This window comes from Pongo abelii, chromosome 10 (assembly GCF_028885655.2).
Source record: "Pongo abelii isolate AG06213 chromosome 10, NHGRI_mPonAbe1-v2.0_pri, whole genome shotgun sequence".
Lineage (NCBI taxonomy): Eukaryota > Metazoa > Chordata > Mammalia > Primates > Hominidae > Pongo > Pongo abelii.
Genome location: NC_071995.2, coordinates 104832812 through 104842733, shown reverse-complemented (window position 1 = coordinate 104842733; position 9922 = coordinate 104832812). Strand labels below are relative to the sequence as shown.

The 9922-nt window shown below is 50.9% G+C and overlaps 1 protein-coding gene across 1 annotated transcript in view; it reads left to right on the top strand.

Annotated features, from left to right (window-relative positions):
• The first annotated feature begins 1761 nt into the window (after window positions 1-1761).
• NUAK1 (NUAK family kinase 1) overlaps window positions 1762-9922 on the top strand; it is a 75877-nt gene continuing 67716 nt past the window's right edge. Inside the window, exon 1 of the mRNA XM_002823682.6 lies at window positions 1762-2326. Within this exon, the coding sequence (XP_002823728.4) occupies window positions 2087-2326 (240 nt within the window). The 5' untranslated portion in view covers window positions 1762-2086. The remainder of the gene's footprint in view (window positions 2327-9922) is intronic.

Genomic DNA, 9922 nt, shown 5'->3' with positions numbered 1-9922 from the left:
TAGGCACAACGTCCACAAACTTTGTATAGAAGCAGAACAGTTTCAGGATGGGGGGCAGGGAGGCCCTGCAAATGCGGTGGACAGAACAGGAATTGAATAGGCACGTTGCGCCTTTGTGTTTGTGTTCTGTGATTGATCCTGGGGAAGGGAAGAAGGGGCAGGGGAGTTTGTGTGAAATATCAGTAGAAGAAAAGTTTGGACAGGTAGGAATATCACGCGTCAGAGTACAGCAGAGACACGTGTGGAGGATGAGGGCAGTGTTTCAGGCCATTACTCTGGCAGCAGTGAGGAGGCTCCCGGGGAGGGTTGGGGAGAGCGGGCTGTTGCAGGAGTCGGGGGTAAGGTGACCAGGGGTAGACAGGAATGAAGGCGGCGGGAATGTAGAGGAAGGGCTGGACCTGAGAGCTGCAGAGGAGGCTCCAGTGAGGTCCATTGGTGGAAAAGAACCGCCATGCGGTTTGCAGAACACCAGACCTTCTTCAGCCTTCACTCTTCCCACCCCAGTCTGGTACATTGCACCACTTGTTCAAAAAAAAAAAAAAAAAAAATTCCCTAAGACCTCTTTTTCTCTAGCCTTCTTCCTTATTTTTCATGGTCTCTTCTTAGAACGGCGGCAGCCACGCCGCGGTGGGAGGCCCTTCCTGCCTGACCCTTACCGTGCGGGGTACCGTTCCTGTCACCATCGCCAGGATCTGGCCCTTCCAGTGAAAGGAAATCTCCCAAGGCCTAAGGAGGCAAGAGGCCTGCAAGTCGCCTCCTGCTCAGCAAACGGGTTGCTCAGCAGGCCCGGGGTCCTGGTCCACCCCAGGTCCCTGGTTTGCCCACCTCCGATGGCGGCCTTCGCTGGCAGGGTGGGCGCCTCTGGGGAGCCAGCTCCGTCCCGGCGCCTTTAGAGCCCCATCTCTTCCACGTCCCTGGCCTTCCTCCCCTTCCAGGCGGCTGTCCCCGCCGGGGTCCAGATGGTGTCGGAGGGCCGGCGGTTCGACGGCGGGCCCGGGGTTCAGCCTCCCGGCCTCCCTCCGTCCCTGACTCTCCTTTCTTCGGAGAGGGCGCGGGGGCCGGGGCCAAAGCGCCGCTCTTGGGGTTCTCCTGGACTCGGAGTTGCCCTAGGCGGGCGCAGCTCTGCCCCGCGGGGTGCCAGCCTCGGCGGGCAAGGTCCGTGAGTCACCGCCTGTAACCCAACACCAGGCCTCCCTGCCCCCTCCCCCAGCTCCGGCCACCAGGCCGCGGCGACACCTACAAGAAAATGAAGGGGCGCCCAGACCCGCGGCGGCCCCGGCCGTATCGCGAGCAGGTCCCGGCGGCCCCCGGCTCGCGGCGCTCTCGCTTCCCCGGCCCCGGGGCTCGGCCAGCCGCAACCGCCTCCCCGGCGCCAGCAGGAATCCAGGCCGAGCGACCGGCCCCAGAGCCCGAGGCGGCGGAGGGCCCGCGGTAGCTGCGACTGGCGAGCCCGAGAGCGCCCGGGGAGGGGGCGCCCGGCTTGGAATTTCCCGGTCCCTTCCGGCCCAGCGAGGACAAAGCACCCCTGGCCGCCGCCGCCGCCGTGGCCTACGCCGCGCCGCACAAAGGGCGAGTCGCGACACGCTCCCATCCCCCTCCCAGCTCACGGCGGCCCCGGCCCCGGGTGGCTACAGGGAGGTGGGGGAAGCCCTGGCTGCACCGCCTCTCGCTCCCCCTCCCCCGGGGCCGCGCGAGCGCCGCCCCCGCCCTGTCTGCGCGTCCTCCCGGGGAGGGGTTGGGGGGCGCGGCGCCCCACATAACACTCCCCCTCCTGCGCTGCGAGCCACCCTATCCCCTCCCTCCTGCAAACACCACCGCCTCCCCTGCCACCGCCGCCACCTCGCCCGACGCTCCACAGCTCGCCGCGGCCGGGGGGCGGTGCGCGGACCGTGCGCGCCGCGGGCGCCAGATGTGCAGTCCCCGCCGCCGCCAGTGACCGAGCCGCAGTCTGAGCGGTATCGGGCCGCCTCCCTGATGCTGCGGGGGCGACCTTGAGCGTACAGCGGCTTCCCTCGGTGGGGACCCCGACACCCCAGCGCTGTGCCCGGTCTTGCCCTCTGTAGCCCGGCTTGCCCCGCGCTTGGACATGGAAGGGGCCGCCGCGCCCGTGGCGGGGGACCGCCCCGACTTGGGGCTGGGGGCGCCGGGCTCTCCCCGAGAGGCGGTGGCGGGGGCGACTGCAGCCCCGGAGCCCAGGAAGCCGCACGGGGTGAAGCGGCATCACCACAAGCACAACTTGAAGCACCGCTACGAGCTGCAGGAGACCCTGGGCAAAGGCACCTACGGCAAAGTCAAGAGGGCCACCGAGAGGTTTTCTGGCCGAGTGGTAAGTGGGGCAATCCTGGAGGGTGCAGGGGGCGCTGGGTGGACGCGGCCGGGGACTGAGGGCGTGCGAGGCGGGGGTCTGTGCGCCCTGGGGCTCTCTTGACAGAGAGGGGGCTCATTGGGAAGCCCGGAGACAGACTCCTCACTCTTTCCCCAGCACCCCGTGACTCAGGCGTGTCTCTGTCCTGAAACACTTGTTACATCCTGTCTGCACATATTTTATTTTATTTTTTGGTTTGTTTTTAAAAATTTAATCCTAGCAGCAAAGGAATGTTTTAGATTTGCAAACACTTTGCAGCGTTGGGACGGCCGGGGTCTCCCTCGCAGGCACACATTTAGACCATGCCCCAAAACGCCTTATTTCCACAACTCTCCAAAGAACCACATTCCCAGCTAGGAGCTAGCCCCTCAAGTCCCGTGTTTTGTAGGTGTCCCTACCCCCTTCCACCCATCTGCCCGCAGCTCCTTGCTCAGCATCCTCCCACTCAGACTCTGCATCGCCCTGATGCTGCTGTGGCTGCAAGGGAGGGCGACTCTTGCCTGTTTTTGAGACAAGGTTAGGGAGCAAAAATAAAGACTACTGCAAGCCTGAGGATTCTAACAGTTTGCATCGTGGCTTTGGGAGGACTGAAATGTCCAGGGCATGGGTAGCTACAGAGATAGCTGTGCTTAGTTGCAGCAGGCTCAATTGCGTTTCAGCTCCTGGTTGCAGGGCTACCAAACTGCTGAAGGGGTCTGGCCCCGCTGCTCTTGTGACAGCTGACACCCTGCCAGGGTCCTGGCACCATTTGCACAGCTCCAAGGGGTGCTTTGAGTGCCTTGGGGTCTGTCTGCCTTGTCCCAGCCTTGGTTTGTTGTTATTTTCACTTCTGCAGAACAGGCCCTTGAAATCCACACTGCTTGTGGCTAGAGAGTTGGGTTCAAAGTGACTGACTGTTGCAGAAAGATTTTGTGTGGTGTGTGGCAGAAAATTAACATGGTTCTTTGATTTGAAGCAGATCAGATGTATTCTAATCGATTTAGGGCCGAAGTCAGAAACTGATTATGGGACTCCTTGTGTGCACTTTTGGGGGTGTTTTGGGGGCTCAGGTTTGCTTATAAACAACAAATGACTGCAGGGAAAAAGGAAAATGAGCTGTCAAATAAAATAGCAGCTTAGTATTGACATGTTTCTTTTGCATTTGGGCAGGAACAGTTCTGTGAAAAAAATGGGGGTGCCAGTCAGCCAAGTTCAGTCCCCAAATTCTCAAATATCTGGATACCCGGGTAACGCCCTCCCAACCCATTTCTCAGATTCGATGTTTGAGTCTATATAACTTCATCCCATAACGTTATTTTAAAAAAAAACTGTTATCAATTAATTGGAAATTTGAGATGGCGTACATTTCTTTTTAAAGCTGGCTCCGTAATAAATTCTACAGCAAGCAAGTAGTTGAGAATTCACTCTGGGCAGGTGCCATTTTTGTAGGATGAAATTGTTAAAGGGGAGGGTCGTAGGGGTGGCCTCTGATGAAGGCACTTTCAGGTTTGTGGAAGAAGAGGCTGGGAAACGTGCACTTCATTCATGGTTTTCTTCTGAGGTGTTATTCCCCAGGCTGGATGTTGAATAAGCAAAAACTAAGCTTAGATCCCTGCTCATGTTGTCTTAATAGCTGCTGAAGAATAGCACTGGGAAGGTGGGAAGCAGAATAATGAAAAACAGACGCAGTTCGAGCTGCAGGTTGAGAATGTGAGACTATGAGGGGTTGTTGAAGTGGTAAGGGTGTGTCTAGGGTCTGTGAAGGGACCCCAAAGTCTAAATGCTGGGGCACTGCCTCAGACCTTTCTAAAGAACGAAACTTGTCTTATGGCAGACGCCTTTCTGAGCGTCAGTGGGACTTCCTGTCAGGCGTTCTTGAGCTGCCTGATCCACAGACTAGGTTAGAGTGAAAGGGCTTTGCATCAGTAGGCAGGAGTCCGCCTTTCTCTTTTGGGGGATGTCTTTCTCTGTATTTGCAGAAACTGAACATTCCGTCAGGATTTAGTCAAGCGGCCACGAGGGGGCGCCCTGAGAACGAGAGAGGCTTCTTTACCAGCCGCAAGTCTGAAGTCCCGCTGTGTTATTGTTCAGCCCTAGTTCATTTTCCCATTGTGCTATTAATTTCAGCTAAATCTCTTGTTTTACCCCAAAATTATGTAAAGATTTTAAATCTGGCAGCAGACCCACGTCCAGAAACTGACAGTCTCTAAAATGCTTCGTTTATTCATGGGGCTGCTTTCTCCTTGATAGCTAAGCTTATAGAATGTTAGCCAGATCCCTGGGTAAAAAACCTTGCATAAAACAGATGGGAAAACTGAGGTTTGGGGAAGGAAAGTCCTTCTTGGCCCCCCTGTCCTCCCCCCGCTGAGCACACTGCTCACAGATGGTGTTAAGAACTTAAGTGAGAAACAGGAATTGTCAAGTGGAAAATTTCCTGTGACTGGCTGAACAGAAAATAACACCAAACAAACAAAAAATTGGTCAACGAGTTGTTCTTGCCCATACAGTGCCTGGTGACTCAGAACCTGTTAAGAGCAGCAAGAAATTTTCATCTAAAATATGAACTTGGAGTTTTCTTCTGGTACCAGTGATGTGCTAAACATTCACAACTTGCTTTGAAGGTGCAGTTGAGGAGAACTGAAAGGGCACTATCTTAATTTAGCCTTTTGATCTTTGGGTAGAATTTTGAAGTGATGCTTTATTTTCGTTTGCACCCGTGCCTTTTACAGCATCTCTCAAGAGGAGCAGTGGTTCTAACGTGTTTTACTAATGTGAGTGGCCCAAGACAGGTGCCGGGTGTAGGGCTGTATGAAATGCTGTGAAATCAACATCCGTGTTGAAAGCAGGGGCTCTTCTCAGAGAGAAGAGAAGTTTCTAAAAAATGAGGATGTGGTGGTTTTTAATTGCATACCTGGAAGGACCTTCTGAATAAAACAAAACACAACACAGCATCATTTTCTATGTGCCGCGAAAGGCAGTTCTGAAGAGAAGTGCAGAATGAGATGCTTGGAGTCAGCTGGTGCGACCCTGTGTGTCATCCAGGCATTCTCCTGCAGTCTTGCAGCCTCTGCTAAAGCATGTCCATGAGACCAGGACTCAGAGTGGCTTGTTCCAGAGATGAGCAAGCTCAAAAATGAGGCACTCTTGCAGAAAGGCAAAGAGCCCTGGCTTACATTCAAGTCCTTGATCTATCCCCTACTAGCTTTGTGTCTTTTGGCAAGCTATGTGACTTTTTGAAACCTCAGCTTCTTCATCGGTAAAATGAGCTACTAAGAGTACCAACTTCATAGACTTGTGAGAACTGAATACAGGGATCTATATAAAACCTCAAAAGGGAACATTAATCAATTTAGTTCCTCCTTTTAGCAGATTTTTTTTTCTCATCTCATTTTAGGATTCCATTAGATTTTAAGACCATCAGAGAGACAGTGCATTGTATCATGCAGAGAGAGACAGAAGAAATAATCAACTTTTCAGAGTAATAAAATAAATACCAAATTAATTAGGGAGGTGTGTCCATAGGAAGATGAGATAATTAGCCAGGTTCAGATAGGATCTGAATGCATTTCTCAAGTCTTGAATTTGGTCCTTGTTTATTGCACAACTTTTGTTTTGATACAGTTTTGGGCAGGCCTATTGGGTGAGCCTCTGTATCATAATTCGGCATGCATTTTCTTTGAGCTAAGCTCCCTGGACCTACAGGCCACACAAAGCATTGTCAAAAAACCCAAAACCAAAACCACACAATTTTATGTCCTGTGATCACCTCGATGTCAAGGGGCCAAGTTCAACTTCCTCACTGTACCAGGTTATCTCTATTGAGCAGTAGGTGGTGTGGTGTGAGCAGGAGGCAGGGTTCCTGGAGGGTGGAGTCTGGGATGGGAGTGGCAGGACTGGTGGGCAGTGTGTGCCCCTCCCCCACAGTCTGCTCTGGTGCCCCTGGCCACTAGAGCTTTAGCTTGGGTGATGGGGCATCCTCACCTAGCAAGCCAAGTGTTTTGACCAAAAATGGGTGTTTTAAGCACCCAAAGCTATTCATAGCCTCCTGCTGGAAAACTGCAAATCAGGGAGGCAAATTAGCAAACTGGCCTGCCAAGCCAGGGGGTGTGTTGACGTCACATGCACGGTGGCAGAAGTGCCATGTTGCAGCTAAGGCCCAAATCCAGTTTTAGAGTGTAAGGGACCATAGCAAACATGTGGTTCAAACTTCTCATCTTCGAGGTGGGTCCAATAAGGTGCAGAAGGGTTAAGTGACTTTGTTGAGGTTGCACAGCTCTTGAATGATGGAGCTGAATCTTAGAAACCCGATTCTTGGTTTGGTATTTTTCCATCACTCATTTAATAAATCTTTACTAGAGAAAGACATGGGCCTCACTCTTAAAGAACTTATAATCTAGTAGCAAAGATGAAATGTACTTACAAACTAATTCTGTTCAGTTCGATGAAGATTTATTGCCATCTGCCATATGCTACTCACCATGTTAAATGCTGAGACATAGAAATGAGTAAGACCCAGGGAGCTTCCAGCCTGGTGAAAGAGAAGGTGGAAGTAGTTACTAGGCATGAGTAACTCTTCCATAGAGGATTCGATTGTTTCAGGTGATTTTCAAGTTGGACAACAGCTCATTGAAGCTTAGCTCATGAAACTGAGTTTGATCCTGGACAGAATCATATTTGTACTGCTACCATTATTTACTACCAGCTGATATTTTTGAGAGCTTGTGGTGCATCCCACTGTGCTAAATACTTTAGAGACATTTTCCCTCACTTAACCTTCACAGCAACCCTGTGAGGTGTGAAATAGTGAGACCCATTTTACAGATGGGGAAAATGACACATAGGGAGGTTAGGTAACTTGCCAAAGTTCAGACAGCTGGATGGTGTCTGACCAGTTTCCAAACGAGTTTGTTTGGAAACCCAATGCTGCTAGAGGAATTGAGAACCTTCCTTAATGTTGCACAGCTGGTGACCTCTGGATTTGGGTGTGGTTCTTTGCTAATGGTGCCAGAAGAGCAGCCATGGGGTGATCACCCACCCTTCCGGCAGGGGATCTAGAGGAAGGGCCAGGGCATACTGTGGGATTAGAAAGTGTTCTCCGGCTAATGGGAGGACAAGTGCTGTTGAAAATGACCCTTGATTTGGGTTTCAGAGGATTGGAATGTGGGGCATTCCAAGGCATTCATTCACTTGTGTTTGGGGGAAGGTGAATATTCCAGGTGGCTTGGAATGCAGGGTTTGTGCTGGGACACAATGGGAGGGCAGGATTGGTAAGGTAGGATGGGGGTAATAATAATAATTGATGCTAATGCAAATAATAGCAACTAATACTTCTTGAGTGCTTATAACATGCTAGGTGCATGTTAACTGATTTAATCCTCATAACAATTCTGCTATCATCCCATTTTCCAGATGAAGAACCTGAGTCACAGAGAGGTTAACTAGCTTGCTCAAGGTCACAGGCAGCAGCAGAGCCAGGTCTGGACCCAGGCAATGTGAATGCAGAGACCTTGACCTTAACTCTCCCTCTAGAGGTGTCTGAGCTGGGTTCTGATCACAGTGGGGCATTGAGCCCATCAGTTTGGTGTGCTGGCTTGGAGCAGGGAGTTTTTGCAAGAGTTGAGGTTGGGAAGATAAGAAGCAGAGCCAAGTTAGGGAGAAGAAATGTGCCTGCTTCTGGTGAGCCATCTGTTTGTTGGTCTGTTTGTTGGACCTCGAGGAGTTTGTTTTAATGAATCAGGTCAGGGAGCTCCTCACCTGGACACACACAGAGTCCTTTGTTTCCCAAGCAGCCTCAGACCCTGGAGTCCCTAGGGGGCTTTGAGGGGTAAGCTGGTTCACTTCCCTGCCTGCAGACAAAAATGCCCCCACACCATGCCAGTATGTGTTGATCTTGCTTCCTCCTGGGAAGCAGCAGGAGATAAGAGTTTGAGTCAAGGTATCTTGTCTGTCGCTGTGTCCTGTGTGTCTTGAATCCATCCTGCGTAGATACTTATTGTCAGTGCCTCACATGGTGCCAAGCACATAGTAGGTCTTCAACGGAGGCTTGTAGGATGGAACTGAAGTGAATACATTGAGCGAGAGAATATCTTGGGAGGTGTGGAAGTTGTACGTTATCTTTCCTGACCTCAAGGAGCTTCACATTTGTAGGGAAGGAAAGACAATGGTTGGAAATGAATGGCAGGTTATAGAGCAAAGTCTGAAAAGACAGGCAGACCCTTTTCTGCACGAATTCCCCTTCTGTTACATTTGCATATGCATTCATTAGGGAGAGACGTATATCCAGGGTTTGTCAGGTTTCTGGCCGTGGCTTCCTGTCCTCAGTGGCTCCAGAGTCAGACAGCAGAAGTCTCGTTTGTCTTTCCCACATGAAAGTCCTGGAGCATCTGAAAGTTATGATTTGTGAAGTATCTGCTTTAAAGCAGAATGCATTTATCATCGTACTGGCCCAGACGACATTGTAGAGCGCAGGAATGAGAGGATCCCAGGCCTCAGAGTAGGAGGGGCCGGGCCGGATGACCCACCGTGAATGGAGTCTGGCTGAATTGATAAAATTCCCTGGAAACAGCCCAGGAGCAGCCAGATGTTGGCTTTACAGCGAAACTCTTCGGTAAACTTTTAACTGCATATGAAAACCAGGGCTGGGCATTTCCACTTCTAGGTTTACCCAGGAGAAATGCAACATATGTCCACACAGAAACTTCTACACAAATGTCCACAGAGCATTATTATTAGTAAAAGCCCCAGAGTGGAAGGAACTGATGAATGGATAAATAAAATGTGGCACATCCATTTCATTTGTGGAATATTATTTATGATGTATTCCATAATTTTATTTATGGAATATTTTTGGACTGTTATTCAACAGTAAAAAGAAATGAGGTACTTAATACATGCGACAGCATGGATGAACGTTGAAAACATTATGTTCAGTGAAAGAAGCCAGACACAAAAGACCACAGATTGTATGATTCCATTTGTATGTAATGTCCACAAGAGACAAATCCATAGAGACAGAGTGTAGATGAGTGGGCCTGCGGGTGGGGTTGGGAGTAAATGGGGAGTAGCTGCTAATGGGTGCGGAGTTTTCTGGGGGGTGCTGAAAATGTTCTAAAATTGTGATGATGGTTGCACCACTCCGAATATACTAAAAACCCCTGAATTGTGCACTTTCAATGGGTGAATTATATGATATGTGAATTACATCTCAGTAAAGCTAGTAATAACTTAAAAAGGAGGGGGCTCAGGGTGGAGAGTGGGAAAGGGGTGGAAGCCTGTATCTCTCAGGCCTCTAAGATTCCAACCTCTGGTTCCACAGAAATCTCACACTCATTTTGTGAAAGAAGCGAAGACAATATCCTGCCAACCATGGTCAACATAGAGAGCCCCAGGGCCAGGCTGCCCGTATCCGTATGCCAGCCCATCCCTCGAGAGCTGTGTGACCTTGGGCTAGTGACTAATTTTTAACCTCTGAGTTCTTTGCTAGGGCTCACAATAGTTCTTCTTTTATGGATTGTTGAGAGAAAGCACCAAGGTGACATAGCTAAGCCTTTTGCCTGGTGCCTGGCACACAGTAGGTGC